Raw genomic sequence first — 20638 nt, forward strand, 5'->3', positions numbered from 1 at the left:
CTTTCCCGCCCCCCCCCCCCCCGTCCTTTGACAGCATTGTTAAAATGGAGAAACTACAAGTCCCATCTGCCACTGAGGCACAGGGATATGTAGTTCTCAATGGAATGCAAGTGTGGTAATATCAACGCAAGTGTAGTCTATTAATTCTTCCTCTTGTTCAGTGGAAAGCAAGTACAAGTAAGGGAATGTGCCCTAATCATTTACTTGACTGGCACTGAGGGAACTTCAGTCACATAAAGCTCCATGTAGGTCAATGGTGATTACTGGTAAGCATTTGATTTCTTGGCTGTATGCCTAAAGTTGGTGTTAAAAGGGTATTATTCATATAGGGATGTATGCATGTGATGAACATAAGTGATGATTGATTTTCTATATATACATTTGTTATGTATGGGAATATACGCAATGAGATTAGAGTCTGTGGTTCAGGTTGTATTTGCTATACATGTGTTACTGATCAAGCAGAAATGCTTAGAACCTCCCACATTCCTTATCAAGAAAGACTGTGAAATATTCTAAATCAAAGTTTATGAAGTGTTTACAAAGTATGTATTATATCTCTTTACTGTAATATTTCTTGATTAAGTTATTCATATAAGAAAGAACATTGAATTATGTATAAATATTGGTATGTGTAACATTATATAGTTTATTTGAATGCATAATAGTTTGCATTCAAATACAAGAATCCTCTATTCCCATCCCCCTTCATACCTTATAGTTTGTCTAAGTTACAGATTACACTTGGGGCTAGATGGCCAGAGAGGGGGGGGGGGGGACTGGAGCACAAAGGACACTCACACACACACGCTGACATGCAGGACACACAGACATGAGGGACAGAGATGCTAACACTTTAAACACTTACAAGAACTTATTTATACATCTACATATTTCTATATTTTGTTTTATGCTATTAATCTTGTAATCATTTGTAACTTTGTAATTAAACACATTTTTGAGTTTTAAGCAAGAACGGAAGCTATTTTTCCTCTTTTAAACTTTTCACCTTAAGAACAAGAATATGAATATGACATAAAAATATGATATCAAAAATCATATTCTACAGTTGGCAATACACTGTGGGAATGTTATCCTGTACTTGACGAACCGGCCACAGTGAGTGTCGGCACCCTTTCGGCTGGCATCCCTCGATTAGCTGATCAAAGGAGCTGGTCGGAAAATCTTCGTATGAACAGAACCGGCAGCCAATGAACTTCTGTCTCTGTTCGGGTATTCCGACAGCGGCCGCCATGGATTCCTCGATCAATGGGGCTTGCGCAGATCTCAACTGAACAGATCCAGACTCTGAGGCCTAGTATTGAAGGTTCCTTTTCATGAACTTCTCAAGTCCTTAAAATGTGATGCTTGCATTTGTTTATTTTTTTTCATTCAAAATGTCTTTATTGAAACATAGAATAAAAACACAGAAAGTACAAAAACTCAGTGCAATAATGTCTCAATGATTGGTTACAGTAATATACATAGCGAGCCACAGACATTGCAGCCACTGTACACAAGAATATTTCTCAATCCAAACATCAACTCGGAGGCGGTTTGCCTCATCACTTACACTGAACTATGCACTAAACATGGGTGTAAGAGGATGTGAAACCTCTTCCGCGTCGTCCGATTGTATATTACTATTCAGCTAGGACATAAAGTTGCGCTTCGAGTGCAGGATGGGGGCACATGTGACGACCTTCCGAATACGTGAGATGTCGTAGTTTGAGGGATGGATCGCAAATACAAGTGGGATGGAGTAAGGTGGAGAATGGGAAGTGGAGAGAAAAAGCAAGGGAAGGGTGTGAACAGCATAAAGAAGGATAAAGGTGCCCATACACTGCACGATTCTCGTACGAGAATCGCGGGAAATCCCGAGATCGTACGAGAATCGTGCAGTGTATGGAAGGCATGCGACCGTTTCTACTGTACGGTCGCACGTCTTCCATCGAACCAGCATGTTTGAAAACCCGCCGGGAATCGTACGATTCTCGGCGAGTTGGTGGCCTGCTGGTTCGACAACTGCCGAACGGGCCGGTGTGCGCACGCGCACACTGCCCGTTTGCAGTCAGCGTAAGCCGGCTTGCGTAAGCCTGGCTTGCGATGATCGAGAGTGCGATCTGCCCGTCCAAGATGGGCAGATCGTACGTTTTTTAAATCCCTTTACAACCATCGCAAGACTAAGGTCTTGCGATGGTTGTACAGTGTATGGCCACCTTAAGAGTGACGTACAGGTGTTTAGGTAGAGAACAGGATAGGGAAAGGACAAAGGTTAAGCGGAGGCTGGGTGTCCTCTCCGGCACCTATTAATACCTACCTGGGGGATGCCGCTGGGGAAGTGCAGCTGGACTACGCTCCGGGGATTGATGAAATTTAGCGGGAATAGGCCTCGTGAGTGTTGAAAGGCGAGCCAGGAGCTCCGTGGACCTGAACTTCCCCTCTGTGTTTTTAAGAGTGGAGGCCCTCCATATGGTAAATGTTATCAACTTTCCATAGCAAAGGGATGCAAGCACGGGCAGCATTCAGTAAGTGCACAGCCAAGGATGATTTCTATCGACGAGAGAGAGAGCACTCCGAAAGGTGTAGCAAGCATGCCGCTGAGTTGTTTTTCGCATTAGGCATGGTCAGTTTTTCAACAATCTACAGGACCTGGTCCCAAAAGGGGGGTAGTTTCGAACACGTCCAGAAAATATGAAACAGTGTACCAGGGGCGGATTGGCAACGCCAACAAAGGGGTGTGAACATAGTGTACTAAGGTCGGTACATTGTACCACATAGATACAACCTTATAGCTGGGTTCCTGGATTTTGCAGGCAATGGAAGACTTGTGGGCGATCTATGCAATCTTTTTGGGCTTGGGTAAACTGCATATCAAGGTCCCTTTCCCATCTGGACAGAAAACCAGGTTCCGATGTAGAAGTGGGTCCAGCTAGGTTAGAGTAAATAAATGAAACTACATGTCGTACCTGCAAGCTGGCTCGGCATAGCGTCTTGAAATGTGTCATGGAGCGTGAGGGGATCCGGGGTACCGGGATGGAGCATAAGAAATGTCAGATTTGGAGGGCGCACTAGTGATCTAAGGGAGGGTCAACTGAAGCTTTTATTTCATCAACGGAAAGCCAACGGTCCCTTGTGCGGAAGTCACTAACCCGAAAAATCCCCTGCTCAGAAAGTCGACTCAGCGTGCCTCCCTTCATGCCTGGTGGAAAGTCTGGATCAACAAGTATGGGCATCATGGGCGAAGGGAATGGGGACAGGCTGGTGACCCTGAACAAGGACCCTGCCTGGGAGATGGTTGGTGCTATTGTAGGGTGGGTGCTAATCTGGCTAGGTAGAGAACCAGGGCAGGCCAGCCAGGGGAGCCGGAAATTCCTCCTCCTCCATGGAAACCCAGCTCTTGGCGGAACAGTGACAGCACCAGTCCACCACTCGAGTCAGTAAAGCTGCCTTGTAGTATTAAGATAAATCTGGAACGCCAATACCTTAAGAGTTCTTGGGCAGGGTAAGCATGGTGTGTCTCAAACGAGGGGGAGCTTCAACCCAGATAAAGCCGTTGAGGAGTCGTCGCAGTTTAATGAAGTATGAACTGGGGATGGATATTGGGAGGGTCTGAAACCAGTACAGGAATTTCGGTAGGATGCTCATTTTTAAAGAGTTCACTCTACCAAACCAGGAGAGCGTCAGTGGACGCCATGCGAGCAGGAGCCTCCTGACGAAGTCGCGCAAAGACATAACGTACGTAGGGCTGAGCATTTGACGTCACTCCTCTCAGCTGAGCTGGACGGATAGGAGTCCCTTTGCATCCATAGATTTGTACTGTGGTGTCCATTGGATATTTGTTTTATGCCTTTTGTTACCTGTGACATTGCGAGTACCTGTTTTTATTTAATAAATTGCATTTGTTTGAACAATACACACCATGTCCTCTTTATGTATTTTATTTCCCTTTGAAATTATGTTGTTATTTGCGAGCTGAGGAGGTCACCTGGTCTTCAGTCATACGGGCGTCCCTCCCCTATTAAGGGAAACGCGCTTTTAGACCTAGTTCTGTGGGTCTATCTCCCCAGGTGAGCACTGTTCCAATTTTGCATTCAGTGGGTGGAGGTGAAGGTCCACCTCAGGATTCTGTGGCAAATGCTCACTTGGAAGTTTGGATCTATCCAGTGGTGGATTATCCGCTGCATTTATTTGCGCGATTTTTATTGCTGCACATTGGACTTCGTGTTTTTCACTCTGTTCACATATTTTCATGTTTTGATATACTTTTCTGTATATATGTTTAAAGCATACTCATATATTTCATTGTTCATCACATATTTCACTGAATTGTACTTATTTAGCTCGGCACATGATTGTCTTACATCCGAGCAGGTCCCCTTTGTTTTTCTGAAGCAAAAGAAGGAAATTAAGGTCGAAGAGGGCCTTGCAGTGAGAAGAAAGGCGAGTACCCAGGTATTGCAAGGAGCCGTCAGCCCACGTAAACTGAGATGTATTGCGCAAGGTTTCCATGACTTGGGGGGACAGAGACACGTTACACTGACTGTTAGGTTGATTATAAAATTGGATAGGGATCCGTAGACGGCAAACTTCTGCATTAGAACCCGGGATGGAGACCTGGGGCTGAGCGAGAAAGAAGATCAGGTCATCAGCAAAAGCAGCCAGTTTGTGTTCTCCAGAATGGGGCTTAACCAGGCAGTGTATGGAGGGCAGGGACCTAATTCTGCAGACAAAGGGTTCAAGTGTCATAAGTGGGCAGCCCTGTCTCGTGCCGTTTGCAATTGGAAAGAAGGTGGATCTAGTCTTGTTAACACACACCGCAGCAGAGGGTTGAGAATATAGCGCCGAGAGCCACTTCAGCATCCCCTCCCCTGACTATACATGGAACAGGGTAGCCCTAAGAAAGTGCCAGTCCGCCTGATAAAACGCCTTCTCCACATCTGTAGATAGGAGCATCAGGGGGGTTGAGCGCGATCGGGCAGAGTGGATAACATTGAGGACCCTGAAAGTTTTGTCTCGAGCCTACCTGGCAGGGACAAAACCCACTTGGTCTGTGTGTATTAGAGTAGGAATATGGGGCAGAAGCCTGTTGGCTATCATTTTAGCAAAAAGTTTCCGCTCCAAATTCAGTAGGGATATGGGTAGGTAGTTGTTGCACTGGGACTGATCTTTGTCAGGTTTCGGGATCACCGCAATGTGTACACGTAGTGAATCAAGTGGTATAGGAGAGTCTGAAAGGATAGCATTATAGGCAGCAAGAAAATGAGAGCATAGAATATGGGAGAATCGTTTATAGTAAGGTAAAGCCGTTTGGTCCCGGGGCCTTAGCCGGCTTAGAGTGTTTGAGTGCAAGATTAAATTCCTCACCAGTAAATGGTCTCTCCACCAGGTAGCTGTCTGACCGTGAGAGAGATGGCATTCCAGAGTCCTTAATATATGAGCCTGCTGACTGCTCCCCATGGTCCCAAGGGACCCTTGCAAGGTTATATAGGCCATCATATTAAGTCTGAAATTCTGTGGCCATCTCCGCTGAGGAATAAAGCCTGCGTCCCCTGCAAGAAATCAGGTATGGAATAGAAGCCTTAGATCGGGGACCCTTGAGAGCCATTGCCAGTAATCTACCTGGTTTGTTAGAGAACTTGTATAGTGATCGCTTACCGCATCAAAGACGTCGTCGAACCTGAGAAAATAAAAGATGGTTGAGTTCCAGTCTGACCTGGAGAAGCTCTTGCTGATGGGTCTGCGCTAGGGATTGCTTGTGACGCATCTCTAAGTCATGTAGCTTGGTGAAAAGGTGTGTAAGAGTGCATGCATTGTCACATTTCCGTCGCGCCCCGTGTTTGATCAGCACTCCCCGGATAACACATTTATGGGCCTCTCATAGGACAAGCGGATTCATCGGGGGTGAGGTGTTTTCCAGGAAGTAATTTCCCAAGGATGCTTCCAGATCTGCATTGATCACTGGGTCTTGCAAGAGAGATTCGTTGAGACGCCAGGAAGACGTCCGAGTCGGCGGTGGACCAAGGTCCATAAGGATATGAATGAGGCGTGGTCTGAGAACAAGAAGTTGCCAATCGAGGCATTGCGGACTGAGGCAAGACCCGAATGTCGCACAAAGAAATAGTCAATGCGTGAGTAGGCACGATGCACTGGATAGTACGTATAGTGACGAGACTGAGGATCCGCCATGCATCATTCATGCGTAGTACATGCAACTCAGCTTTGAGCTGTTTGAGCCGAGAGTAAGAAAGATGCGAAAAACCTTTGGAGACGTCCAGGACGGGATCCAATGCAAAGATCAGGTCTCCTCCCAAAATCACCAACCCTTCCTCGAATTCCAGGATCAGTGGGACAACACGTCTTAGAAAGGACAGCTGGTCAGAGTTGGGGAGGTAGAGGTTTATCAGAGTAACCATGGTGCCACCAATCAGGCCCGTAACAAAGATATACCTGCCCTCAGGGTCCAAGTGGAGATTGCGAAAAGAACATGCTACCGACTTAGCAATGAGCACGCTTACACCTTTGGATTTAGAGATAGGGGTCGGGCAGTGGTACGCAACGGAAAATCCCTGTTGTGGAGATTCGGAAACGTATCCTTTTTAAAGTGGGTCTCCTGTAAGAAGGCAATGTGCGTACCACATTTCTTCAGGTCCACCAGGAGTCGCACTCTCCTCTCAGGGATATTGAGGCCCTTGACATTGAGCGAGGTGAATTTCACCGGACTCATGTTGACTAGCGGGTTCGTGGGTCCCCCACTGGGATGTACCTGGCACACAGAGAAGGCAGGACAACGCAGAAGAAAGCACAGAGTTTGGGACAAAAGGGGATGAGAGGAGAGCAGAAGAGCAAGGGGTAGGGGAGAGGTGAAAAAGGAGTCAAGATAAGATAAGGGAAATTGACCTCAGAGCAGTTCCATGCACTGAGGAAAAACAGATAAGGCTAGTTGGAAAGCTAGCACTATAACAAGTAAAGAGACCCTTACTCACTAGGAGGGAAAGGGTCTGGCCTATTAGGAGGTGGACAGTTAATGAAATTAATAGTGAAAAACCAAGAAGGAGATGCAAATACTCACACAACAGGTCATCAAATAAGTGGAACAAACATGCATATATCCATCAGTTATACAGTCAGAATTGCCACGAATGAATAGAAAGGAGGTCGGCATTTGAAAAAGGGCAGCCCATCTGAGGTCCAGGTTTAACTGATAGCACACCCTCACTCGGTCATTGTGCATCAATATGAAGAACCAAAAACAGAAAAAACTAAAAAACTGCGTGGTACAGCCGTTGGTATATGTAATTACAGGGCACCAATGAATCCCCCATAACTGGTGTATATAAGGACATACAGGTGGTGTAATCTCAGGGCTCACAGCCAGGGCACACTATCCCAGCCTTGCGGGTCACTGTAACAACCAGCCCACTACTCCTGCTGTGAATGTCTGTAGAAGCAGGGAAATATTCCCGGGTGCCTCAAAATGAGACACCGGTTATCTGGAAGGTCCACACAACCATCTTATTACCGTTAACCACTTTTAAACTCCCTCTAGGGGCTGAGAGCCGGGACTGTAAAATCGTATGGGATAGATGGAATACAGTGACACAATCATAGTAATTCCACGTCCAAGTCTCGCGTCTCCACCCCCCCCCTCCCTCCAGCACAGTCCTCAACAGGGATGAGTAAGGACGGGAGAAGGCAGAAGAAGCAACACTATTTTCAATAGAAAGTACAAAAGTTAAGGCACAAGCTGGGGCATTGTGGTCCGTACCTTCCACCTCAGCCGTCACACCAGTGTGTGGCGAAATGGGGCAGTAAGAAACATTTCCCAGGACAATCCCTGTAGTGCTGGACACCCAGCACATCTCCTGCTCCCCCCCTCGTTTGTAAAATCACTCAAGGAAACAGTACAAGCCAGGTATTGCAATCATACTGAACACATTAGTCAAAAGGATATAAGTACGGTCAGGACAGGGTACATTTCACATATGAGTGCAGAAAGGGGCGTCTGGAGCACAATCTCGCCGTGGGTCAGGGAAGAATCTGGGGTAGGCAAGGCAGACCAGAAGACAAGTTCAGTAATTGAGGGGGGACATCACAGGGCAGGCCACACCGAGATCACAGTTCAGGGCCAGTCGGAGGGGGCACGGGATCTCCACACTGGGGAGGACCGGAGCAAGATCGAGAATGGCCCCTTCGGGGTGGTCTGGGAGGTAGTGGGGTCGCTTCCAGCATGTCCTCCGGGAAATCCAACTGGTTGGGAGATTAATGGGCTGGGACACCAAGAAACCAAACAATGCCGGAAGTTGAGCAGGAGTGTGGAGCTGGAGAGAAGAGCTGTTACACCTCACCACCAGGTGGAAAGGATGGGGCATCTGTATGTGGCGTCGGTGGCCCGGATCATGTCCGAGAGGATGAAGCATGCGACGCATGTGGAGGGTGTTCCTAGACCGGGAGAATATGTATTGATGCTCTGTCAAATTCCACTGGCCCTTTTCTCCATGCCTGACTGACTATTTTCTCCTTAACCGTGAAGAAATGCACCCTTCAGAGGACATCTTGTGGTAATGAAGAATTCGATTGTCGTGGCCCTTGCACACGATGTACACGATCTAGCTCCATCCTCGTTGTTGGAGGCTTACCCAGGAGCTGGTTAAGGATGGCGATTACAGATTCTTGGAGATGGATACTGTCTGTAGCCTCAGGGATGCCCCGCAGCCGGAGGTTGTTTCTGCGGTTACGGTTCTCGGCGCCATCTATGCAGAGTTGCATGGAGAGGATACGAGTGTGGGTGGCTGCCGAGGTTGTTTTTAGCACCAGGACACGAGAGGTTAACTCGGACATGGTGTTTTTCACCACGGTCACCCTCTGATCGACGGAAGTAATGTGGTGCTTGATATCTTGTATCTCCCTTTTAAGAGCGTCCACAATTGAGGATGCAATGTGCTCTAGGCCCCGTTTAGTGGAGAGTAGGGGGAGGAGATTTTGCATGGTGCCGGGCATGCCAAGTCAGGGATCTCCGGTGAGAAAATAGGGGAGTCTGCCGGGTCTTGTAAGCTGGCAATTGAGCAGCGGTCAGTGTTCGGGTCCCCTTCTTATCTGACGCGGTTGCGGCTGGTAAGGAACGTGTGAGCGCCATGTTGGATCTCGAAGTCAGCAGGGAGGTCTCCACGCCCGGGCGGTGAAACAGGCTGTAGAACGGATGTCACCCTGTGTGCCTGCGGGTCTTGCTCTCTTTGGGCATAGGGTTGAGAAAGACAGGGGAATCAGCTAGCTCGTCAACCGGGTGAGAGTACTGCAAAGCTCCAGTGATAGACGTGCGCACTCCGCCATCGCTAAGCTTCTGGGTCTGAATTGTATATTTAAAGCTAAACTCCGGCACAAAAATAAATACATTCTTCAAAAGCCACAAAGAGAATAAATCCACTCTGTGGGCATCAAATGCCTATGCAAACCCAATTATTACCTTCTGGAAATAGAACATTATGGAGCTGCACATAGCTTGCGCAGAGTGCAGAGCTGTGGGATAGACCCAGCAGGCCCACCTACTAAAGGCTGTGTGCAGGAAACTATAGGAGGGTGGCAGATAAAAGACCAGTCACCCTGCACCAGGAGAGTTCCAGTGACTGGACTATTACAGGAAGTTAACGCGAAGGCAAAGTTTCACGCTACATCACTATACAGATTTAAAATAAAATACACAAACCACATCAAGATTCAAGTAACAATTCACATGCCTCATGTATTTAAACAATATTTATCACTGAATTCACCTTTCCATGACCAAAAGAGAACAAATAAGAGCAGTTCATTGTTGAGGTTTATCATTCTGGTATTTTACATATAAAATTCACACATTGCTGAAAAACTACAAATCATGTTTTATAATTTCTAACTATAGAATAGATTCATTTCTAAATATGGATTTGGTTTTTGGACTAAAATATTCACCTTTTTACTCTCATCTTCCCTTACATCCTCGTCTTCACTATCTTGCGACTCCATGTGTTCCATTTTTACCTCCACATTGATTTGATCTGACCGATTTTCATTTAAGAACCATAAATCATCTGTTGTATCCGAAACAAGGGCAGTATCTATATCCTACAACATAAGAGGGTTCTTGTTAGGTTGAACAGGACATATGCTTAATAAAGCATACCATAATAAAATATAAAGCTACATTTTGTGCAGAGTTGGGTTAAGTGCCGCTAGTAATAGTCATCGTTATTGTAGACTGTATTAGTCTGGTTTTAAATGTACGTGCAAAACTACCTTGGAGAAAAATGCTAGTGATGTTTGTCAGTAGCAAGAATTGGAGAGCAATGCATTCTTAAAATGTACCCTTAAAATGCATCATCAGAAGTATTCACTTCTGTTGGGGAATTTTAAACCAATCTGATGATCTTTAGGGTTGGTGTTATTTGATGTGTTCCAAGATAAGGCTCTTGTCGACTGCTCATGTCGACTGCTCATTGAGAAGAAGCTTGTCAAAGAGTAGCCCATTACAAAGCAAAAAAACTAAAAAAGGGGTCAGCACCTTGGTGAAGACCAAGGTGCAGTGGATAGGATGAATGGAAATGCAATAAATTGCTAGTGTTGCACATGTGGACATCCACAGCAAAACACAGGTAGAATTCATGGGCAAGAAAAATGGTGATGTGCAAATATGTATACTTTATATCCATTGAGGAAAGTACATTTCCCAGGTGAAGGGATGCACTGAGCAAGTGAGAATAGGGGGGACCCCCTCCTTTGCGTCCAGTGAACTGGCTACAATGGAACTCCTGAAAATGCTCTCTGCTTCCAAACAGGAACTATGATTCCCTGAAAAGGAAGCTAATCTAGGGCATCAAAAAAATCCAATCAGTCTTTGCGGAGATCTTCGTAAGTTCAACAGCGCAACACCTGTTTGTAATTCCACCCACCATGGGGAGGCAGCCGATCGACCCCTCAAAAAAATTCCCCATTAACCTCCACAGACTAATAAGCTTGTTTTTCCCTCCGCGGCTCCGCTAATTATCCTCCTGAAAGCAAACATAGAAAAAAATCAGGCGACCCCAATTTCTGCAAATTGCTGTCAGATTTATGGGGGTGTCCCCCCCCCCTTCCCCGATTAAAGGGAAGACCCAGGCTTGGTCGAAAATAACTTTATATACTATTGCTACTGCAGACTTGGACTTCTGAGGTAAGAAGGTGCTCTTGCCATTTGCAAAAAAGAAGTTCCCCAGCAGAGAGCATGTACCCCAAGCAATTTATGCATGGGAGCACTGATGACCAGCATTTATGCCATAGGAGCCATTGCATGTAGACAGACAGGAGAATTATCCTGGAGAATTGCCTGATGGTATCTGCACAGGGCTACAGAAAAATGATCTTGCTGTTTGAGAGCAGTGGGGTCTGTTAAGATGACCCCAGGGTCCCTCGCCATACATTCTGAACCATACTGATAAGGTCTGACATGGTGACAACAGCAGATTGCATGGTAGGGCCTATAAGGCCAATTCATGCTTTAACCACTTGCTGAACCAGGTGTTTCCACCCCCTTCATGGCCAGGCCATTTTTCAGTATTTAGCGCTACAGTACTTGACATTTATTCTGTCATGCAACGCTGTACTGAAATTAATTGTATACTATTTTTTGGGGGACAGATAGGGCTTTCTTTTGGTGGTAATCACCACTGCAGCTTTTATTTTTTACTATATTAAGGAAGAATTACTGAAAATTTTGGGGGAAAAAAGTTCATTATGTTAGCAGACAATTATTATTACCAAATTTTTTGGTAAAATATAAAAGACGGGGTCACGTTGGGTAATTAGACACCAAACATGTCAAGCTTTAACCGCTTGAAGACCAGGTGTTTAGACCCCCTTCCTGGCCAGGCCATTTTTCAGTGTTCAGCGCTGCAGTACTTTGACTGACATTTATTCCGTCATGCAACGCTGTACTGAAATGAATTTTATACCATTTTTTTTACAGATAGATCTTTCTTATGGTGGTGTTTAATCACCACTGGGGGTTTTATTTTTTACTATATTCAGGAGAAATTACTGAAAATGTTGAAAAGTTTTTTTTAACATTATGTTATAAAAAACAACTAATATTACCAACTTTTTTGGTAAAATATAAAAGTCGGGGTCACGTCAGGTAAATAGACACCAAACATGTTAAGCTTAAAAATTGCGCGCACTCGCAAAAAGCTAGCATACCCAAAATTGGCCATAGGCGACGCTTTAAAAGCTTTTACCGTTTAGTGTTATCAGTGATTGATGGCCCTAGAACTATTGCTCTCATTCCGACGTTCGCGGCGATATGTAACATGTGCGGCGTAATGGGCGCAATCGTCGTTTTCGCAGGTATGCGCACCTGACGCATGTTTACATGCGTGTATGTAGGGGTGGGGACTTTAAAAATGTTTTTGTTTTTTTAAATTCTTTTTTGTGTAACTTTAAAAAAATTTGGGGGGAAACTTTACATTTTTTTTACTATTTTGTTTTTCCACTTAACTTTATTGCTATCAGAGGGGGCTGAGAAACCCCCTTATGTGATAGCAAAAGAGGTGACCGGTCCTCTTTATGGAGACATCAGGGGTCTCCAAGACCCCTGACAGGAAAGATCAGATAAGAAACAATTTAACCCTTTCGCTGCCACCGACTGAGGCATACGGCGGAACAAAAAGTGTTCCCGGCTGGCCAGCTCAGTATGCCTTACGTCGGTGGCATTTACAGTTCTGCTATAAGCTCATGGTCGCTTTAGCGACCATGAGCTTATAGCAGAACTGTTCAGCAGACTGTCCCCTTCAAAATAATAGCTGTCATCAGCGGCTCAAAAGCTATTAACGAAAATAACGGGCGCCCCCCAACCACCTCCGGCACCGCTGCTGCCGGCCGCCAGCATCTGGAGTCTCTCATCCCTGCCTGAAGCTGCTCCATGCAGGGATGAGAGACTCCATGGATTCCCACTGCTGTCCCCCACTTGTAGGGTCTGCAGCAGTGGGGATCAGATTAAAATTGGCCGGCGAGGGGGCGAGCAGTGTTCCGATCGGAGCCGCTGTCAACCTGTCAGTTTTTGGATCATTGATATATCATTGATATATAACAATTCCTCTGTGCAGAGCAAACACCGGAGTGATCGTCAGATCACTAAGGTGTTTGTAAATAACTAATAAATGTCTGTAATAAATGTCCCCAGTTATGAATGAGGACTAGCACTCACTACAGAGGCTCCTCCCCATTCATAACCTCCCTGCCCCCACATAACATACACGAGGTGTACGCCATGCACAGCGTTGTTAGAACGCATCGCAGTGCATGATTTTTTGTTTAAAAAAACCCCATTAAATTAATTGTGGCAGCGCATGGCAAAGCTTTGTGACGCATGGCCGTGCGTTGTGATACCTTGTGTTGCAATTAAATATACGGCTGTATCATTTTATCACAACACAAACACCAACACGGTGTAAAAACAAATTTTAACATAAGTCGCTTATTTACAGTTTTGCATACCATCATTTTTTTACCTTTTCGCAAAAAGACGCAATTTCAAATTTGCAAATATTTGTTACTTATTAACTCAATCCAGTTTTATCTTTTAGATTTAGTCAGAAAATATATATTTTTTGTGTGCACTGATACTGATTTTAGGGCTTTATCAATTAAATTGTGTATTTTTATCGGTTTAATATTCATTTGAGAAACATTTGCGCAATTATCAAAGGGCCTACAAATTTAGTAGCACCATCTTTTTATTCTACCGGGCCTGCACTTTCACAAAATATATGGTTTGGGTGGTCGCCACGCAGCAGTTGAAAATCAAATCAATGGGAAATGAGTTGCCGGCATCTGGAGCCGGTAACTAATTTCCCTGCCGACTCCAGGCAGGGATCTGCGACTCCAAAGATCGCCGCTGCTGTCCCCCGCTTGAGACAAAAACTCCAGCGGGGGGATGGGTGGGTTAGGGGGGCGGAGGAGCAAGCGTCGTCTGGCAGGGAGAAGCCGCAACTTTCAGGATGGCCGAGCGGTGAGGAGAACGGAGCCGCTGTCATCCTGTCAGTTTCCGGATGACAGCTGCTCTGTGCGTGGCCAAACGGAGGATCGATAAATATAATTGATATTTACCGATCTTCTGTGCAGCACAAACACCGGAGTGATCGTCTGATCACTCCAGTGTTTGTAAATAACTGGGGACACATAGGGGGTTGCAATTAAATATATGCCTGTATCATTTTATCACAACACAAACACCAACACAGCATAAGAACAATTTTTAACATAAGTCGCTTTTTTACAGTTTTGTGTACCTTCATTTTTTTTAACTTTGCGCAAAAAGGCGCAATTACAAATTTGCAAATAGGTGTTATTTATTAACTTAACAGTTTTATCATTTAGATTAAGTCAGAAAATAATTTTTTTTGTGCACGGATACTGATTTTAGTGTTTTATCAATTGAATTGTGTATTTTTATCGGTTTAATATTAATTCGAGAAACATTTGCGCAATTAATCGCACGGCCTACAAATTTAGATTCACCATCTTTTTATTCTACCGGGCCTGCGCTTCCAAAAAATACATGGTTTGGGGGGTCTTTTACAAACGCTAGCAACGCAGCAGTTGAAAATCAAATCAATGGCAAAAATGGCGTGTCCAGCTGAATTGAAAAATGTTTCGGAGGGCTTGGCAGCGAAAGGGTTAAGGTAAGTGCTTTAATTAACATTGGGGGGAGGGAAAAAGATTTTTTACTTTAATGTCACTTTAACTTTATTGCCATCACATAGGTGGATAAGAAAACCCCCTATGTAATCGCAAAGAGGATGTGACAGGTCCTCTTTATAGAGACATCAGGGGTCTCCAAGACCCCTGTGACCTAGGACCCCCCCAAAGAAGCTGATGAAGCAGCGATCTCCCTCTGATAATTTTTCTTTGAATGAGACTTTATGTCTACGGACTTTACTATTGTCGTATTTTCCAGTTTTTTTTTATATAAACAGAGAAACGTCCTCAGCTTGGTGTGTTGGATGGTCGGCCTGTGACCCAAGCTGTGCTCAATGCGATCCATTATGTATGGAAGATTGATGCTAGGGTATATCGCTAGTTTTTTCTCCTTTTAGGCAAACATATATTAAGTATTTTTCTTTCCAGACGAATGTATGCATGTTATATCACATATATTGTGATTTATTGTGTTTTATAAACGGTCGCTATAATGCTATCAAAATTGGCGGGAACATGATGTCATGGGGTCAATGTGGAGGTTGACGATTGGCCATTCTGATTAGGGTTGGGGCTATATATCAGCTGTGTTTATGTGCACTTACACTATGTTTTACCTGATGAAGGGGATCCTTTGTGACCCCCGAAACGTTCGTTGTTTTTTACCACGATGCACGTCAATAAACGTACAGACGTATTTTGCAAATTTGGAGTGCTGGTGTCTCTGCTTTAGCTCACGATTGTTACGGCTGCCACCCGTTGACTACCGCAGCACCCAATTCTTGAAGGGATTCACGCGGTCAGGAGTGCGATGGGACCATGGACTATCTCCCTCTGATCCCGTCACAGAGCCACTATGCTGGTCCTGGGCTCGCAACGGGCACAGCGGAGCCCGGCACCAGCGTGACAGCGGGCTGCGCGGGGGTGGGGGGGATGGTGGACACACACGGACTGGCAGCTTATACAAGTGATCCGCCGGCGGATCTCTTGTATGTCAACAGGCACCACTGCCTGTTTTTAAATGTGCGAATGGGCATGGCTGAGTGGACGTTTAAAAAGGCCCGCTCACGATGTGAGGGGGCGTGGCTACGATGTGAAGCTGACCACATGTGCCTTGGTGGAGCTCCGACGCTTCCAGCGCTAATATCCTGTAATTTCTCCTGCCTGACGAAATTTCGGTGCCCGATTTGTCCCCCATCCTGTGCAGGACTTACCCGGGATAAGACTTATGTCCGCTAAGTCTAGTCGGCGGGCCGCAGCTCTTCGGAGATCCGCTCGTAAGGCAAAGGGCCCAGGCGTGGGATCAGCCGGCGCCATCTTGGCCCCCCCGGCTTCCGTCCCTGCGTCTCCTGTACAGCGGCTGGACATGGAGGAAGGTGCCGCGGAGGGGGTGAGTGCTGCCTCGCCGCAGACGTCTATGCCCGGGGACCCGAATACACCAGCCCCGGCCAGACTAGGACATCAGCCATACTGGCGGCGATTGAGGGATGCCAAGTCACCCTCACAGCTAAAATTGATCATCTGGCTGCAGAGTGCACTCTGATCCGCCATGATCTGGATAAGATCCGTACCCGCATCACAACCGCAGAAACCAGGGTGTCAGAGGTGGAAGACACTGTGCATGGACATACTGCTACGCTTACAGAACTGCAGCGCACTGTCCATCTCCTGGCTGCCAAAGTCGACGATGCAGAAAACCGCATGAGGAGGAACAATGTGCGCATTGTTGGGATGCCGGAGGGTGAGGAGGGTGCAGATCCGGTGAAGTTTGCTGAGGAATTATTTAAGAGGGTCCTGGGGCTGGATGAGCTGCCCCCTACTTTCGTGGTTGAACGTGCCCACCGAGTTCCCACGGGTAGGGCACCGCCAGGGGCCCCTCCGCGTCCATTTCTGGCTCGCCTCCTGAACTACAGGGACAGGGATAAAGTCATGGCCGCTGCTCGTAGAGGCCCTGACGTGAGATGTGGAAACGCGCAACTTCGCTTTTTTCCTGATTTCTCCGCGGAGATACAGAAGAAAAGGAGATCCTTTGTTGAGATCCGGCGCAGACTCCGGGAGAAAGGAATTAAATATGGCATGTATTATCCGAGTAGGTTGCGGATCCAGCACTCGGGCACGGTCCATTTCTTTGACACCCCAGTACAGGCGGGAGATTGGCTGGATACCATACCACCGTACCATACGGTGAACAGGGCCTGTGGTTTTCCTGTGAGCTACATTGGAGTTATCATCTTGGGGGTGCCCTGTTTAGCTGCTGTTGCTGCTAAGGTTAAGCTCAGTCTCCTCCAGGAGCCCTGGGCCCAGAGGGGTTTGGCACTACCCAACCTTAAAAAATACTATCTAGCTGGGCAGATGGTGGTGGTTCATCGTTGGCTAACCACGGATGATAGTGATGCGGCAGTAGTGACTGAGGCAGCATCGGTCGGGTCATACGCAGCCTTGAGCGGGCTGGTTTATAGGGGGGTGGGGGCGCCATACCCTATGACAGTGTCCATGACAGCAACTCTCAAGGCTTGGGATGAAGTGCGCAAACTACTGTATCCTGAAAATACTGATATATCGCCACATACCCCATTATGGAATAACCCGAAACTGCGACACTTTATGGCTATCCCAGACTTCCACATTTGGCCGGAGAGGGGAATCAAGACCGTGGGGGATATGACTTTGACCGGTTCGCTGGCATCTTTCGCAGAACTGCAGGGGAAATTTAAGCTTCCGAACAATTACCTGTTTAGATACTTTCAGCTACGGCATGCCTACCAGACACAAATGGGGGGATCTCACTGCGCACTTAGCGTCTCGCCTTTGGAATCACTCCTTCGGCGAGAGGGTATAAAAAAGTCCTTATCGCTGGTATACCAGGCCCTGTCATCTACAGCGGGTGTCCATAAACTTCCTTGCAGACTGAAGTGGGTAGAGGATGTAACGGATCTCTCGGATGATGCCTGGGAGGAGGTGTGGGATTATCCCTTTGCTCACTTGGTATCCGTTCGTGACCGACTCATACAATTTAAAATCCTGCATAGAGTGTACTACACGCCTGCACGACTGTCAAAAATATACAGAAAAGTGGTTAAGGAGGTCTTTTAACCTATTGTTCACATGGTACTTGAAAACAGGTACAGTAAACGTCTTGTTTACACGAGAGTTGGATCTACGACAGGGCCAGCTCATATTTTAAGGAAACCCTCTTCAATAGGGTATTGGTGAGCAAACCATTTGGGAGGACTAAACAATTGTTCAGGATCATCACAGTCACCATATAAGAGCAGCGGTAAAAGTGAGGGCACAGATAAAGTTTCAGAAGGTTTGGTCATTTTAAAGAACCCATACGTGTGACCTTGCGCAAGGCTTCCGTAGGCAGCTCTAAATGTAAACAAGTAGGCTATGCATCTACAGGGACAGAAATGGTGTCCTTAAGCTTAGGAGAGATGTCAAGAGACATGTCCTCTTCCTAAGTCCTCCAAGCAGCCTCTTACTTGGGGGGTGCAAAGGAAGACAGAAGGGGATCGCCGAGCGAGAAGGAGATGTTTTGGAAATTAATATACACTGCCTGCGCATATTAATCCGCTGCGCTTAAAAGCACAGTTGTATTAAGCTCTTTCGAGCAAGGACCGGAGGTACTTCTATAGAGTCAAGAAAAGTTGATGCTTTCATGGTGGAGATTCTCTTCCAAGAGCCCCCAGCACAGGATCTCTGTTTATTTTTATATATGTCACACAGGAAGTGATGTCACACATCATAGCCAGCCAACAAAACACATGTATACAATAGAAAAGGGAGTGTATGTCTGTATCATAGTGGAAGCGGTGTGCATAGCCCATAAACCTGTGTGCACAGAATTAAACCTGTGTGCACAGCCGCATGTTTTTCTAGCCGCCGTCTTTCCAGACCCACAAACACAATCTCCCATTAACACTGGAGCTACGTTTATCCAGCATTGCTCAGTGAGCAATGCCCAATAAAGTTACTATGATTCTCATGAAGGCGAGTTTATCTGCAGGGACCATGCCATACCAGGGCTCAAAATTTCAAGTCCTGAGCTACTAGCCAGGCCTTAAGAGTTACTCGCCACCAGACCATACCATTTCCAGCGCGCTGATCAGACGCATCAAAAAGGCAGATATGTAGCTTAAATAATACTATGTCCTCAAAGCAAGTGCATGCATGACAGGCCAATAAATCTGCATATTGCACAGGGGCCCTAGCTGGCGTCCATACACTTACTAAGAAACCATTGCTCTGCCACATATATCCACAGGAAGATATCAACTCCAATGGTTTACACTCAGTGCTGCAAACCCGACACAGAGATATGATGACAATATTACAATATACTAAAAACACATCCTAATAAAATTTCCACAACAGTGAGGTATCCCAATTTTGCCCCCAGTGGTCTGAGGAATCCCCACAGATCAGCGATGGGGAAAAGAGGCAGAGCAAACCATGTCCCAAGAAGGGAGAGAACCTTACCCAAAACGTTGTCAGGCTGTGTAGCCATTGAGCCCGCCACCCATACATCCCTGCACCTATGATCCCCCAGTTGTCAGAGCACAATGAAAACCAAAAAAGCATAAGGTGCTAGTTAAAAATACTTTATTAAAGGAGAACTATGGGGTCAGGGCTTTTCCCCATAGTTCTCCTTAGGGTAACACAAATTAGCGTCCTCCCGTTACCCTCAGCTCAGTATACCGCGAGCTACAGCTCGCGGTATTCTGAGACGCCGCAGCGGATCCCGAACAATTGTACCTTCAGGTTTTACACCTTAGGAAACTTCTCCTTTCCCTGCAGCACACTGCCAAAGAGGACACACACACATTAGTCTATCACCAGCTGTCGAACATGGGTGCTAAAAATTAAAAAAAGGCCTCAGTCATGAAGGGGTTAAGAAGAGTGTCAACAGGAACAAGCAAAATTCATAAACAGGAACAAACCAAGGTCAGGAGCCGGAGTGGGTAGTAGTATAAGCCAGGTCAGGAACCAGAGAACGTCAGTTGGATCGGGTCATACGCGCAATCACAATATACAGAGCAGCAGGAATGCACAAGCAGGCAAAACCACGCAAGGGCAATGTCAGACTGGACTGAAGCAGTTTAAATAGTGAGTGGGATGACATCACTCAGAGACAGGAAACTCCCATCTGACTCTCTCAGATGATGCTCTCCTGTTTGGCCATAAGAGGGAGCCTGGGAGTAGTGAGCAACGTTATACAGTCTGCTCAAAGGAGGAATCACAGGTTGGTGGAATGGCAGTGAAGCCTGAATGCTGCAAACCAGTTAAGTCAGGGTGGAGCCCTGACACCAGGGTGCCTAGAATAAAACTAAGGTACTCAGCATCTTCAAGTGTCCAAGGCAGAAACTATGTCACAGTGCCTTGTGCAGAGATTTCTCTTCCCTGTGCTGGTTGTGCAGAGGCACAGCAGTGCCAGTTGCAGTGTGTAGCAAGCTTAGTGCACCAGGAGAAAGAAAATGGCTGGAGCTTCCACAGTTTGCTATGCCAAAGCATTTTTTTAGCCTGATACCCCTCTGTGGAAGACTGTTAGAAATGGGTGATCCCCACATATGGTGGATCCACGTTTCCAGGCTAAAAGAAAGCTAATTCTTCCAAAGGAATAATCATTGCCCTAATTAAGGATTCTATGGGTAGCAAGCTGGAGTCTATAGCTAGGTTTATTAAATGGATTGAGGGATTGATGATCCATCTGGCGCTGGCCTTGGTGCTGTTGTCCCATACAAAACAGAATGGACAAGTCTCTTAGATAACCAGTTCCATCTTCTCTCATTGATCTGACAGATCAAATAGTGCATAGAGTCTAAAATACATGACATTTCAGACCTTGTATTTGCATAGCATTGAAATGTTATACCTTGGTATCTTAGCTATTCACATCCTGTGTACTTGTGCTGGACCCTCTGGCTCAAATGCC

General features: G+C 46.2%; 1 protein-coding gene across 1 annotated transcript in view; it reads right to left on the reverse strand.

The window, feature by feature from the left end:
- MDM4 (MDM4, p53 regulator) overlaps positions 1 to 20638 on the reverse strand; it is a 132942-nt gene that overhangs the window by 16946 nt on the left and 95358 nt on the right. The window contains exon 9 of the mRNA XM_018567817.1: positions 9949 to 10101. Coding sequence (XP_018423319.1) covers positions 9949 to 10101 — 153 coding nt within the window. The remainder of the gene's footprint in view (positions 1 to 9948; positions 10102 to 20638) is intronic.

This window comes from Nanorana parkeri, unplaced genomic scaffold, assembly GCF_000935625.1.
Source record: "Nanorana parkeri isolate BGI_ZX_2015 unplaced genomic scaffold, ASM93562v1 scaffold1098, whole genome shotgun sequence".
NCBI lineage: Eukaryota > Metazoa > Chordata > Amphibia > Anura > Dicroglossidae > Nanorana > Nanorana parkeri.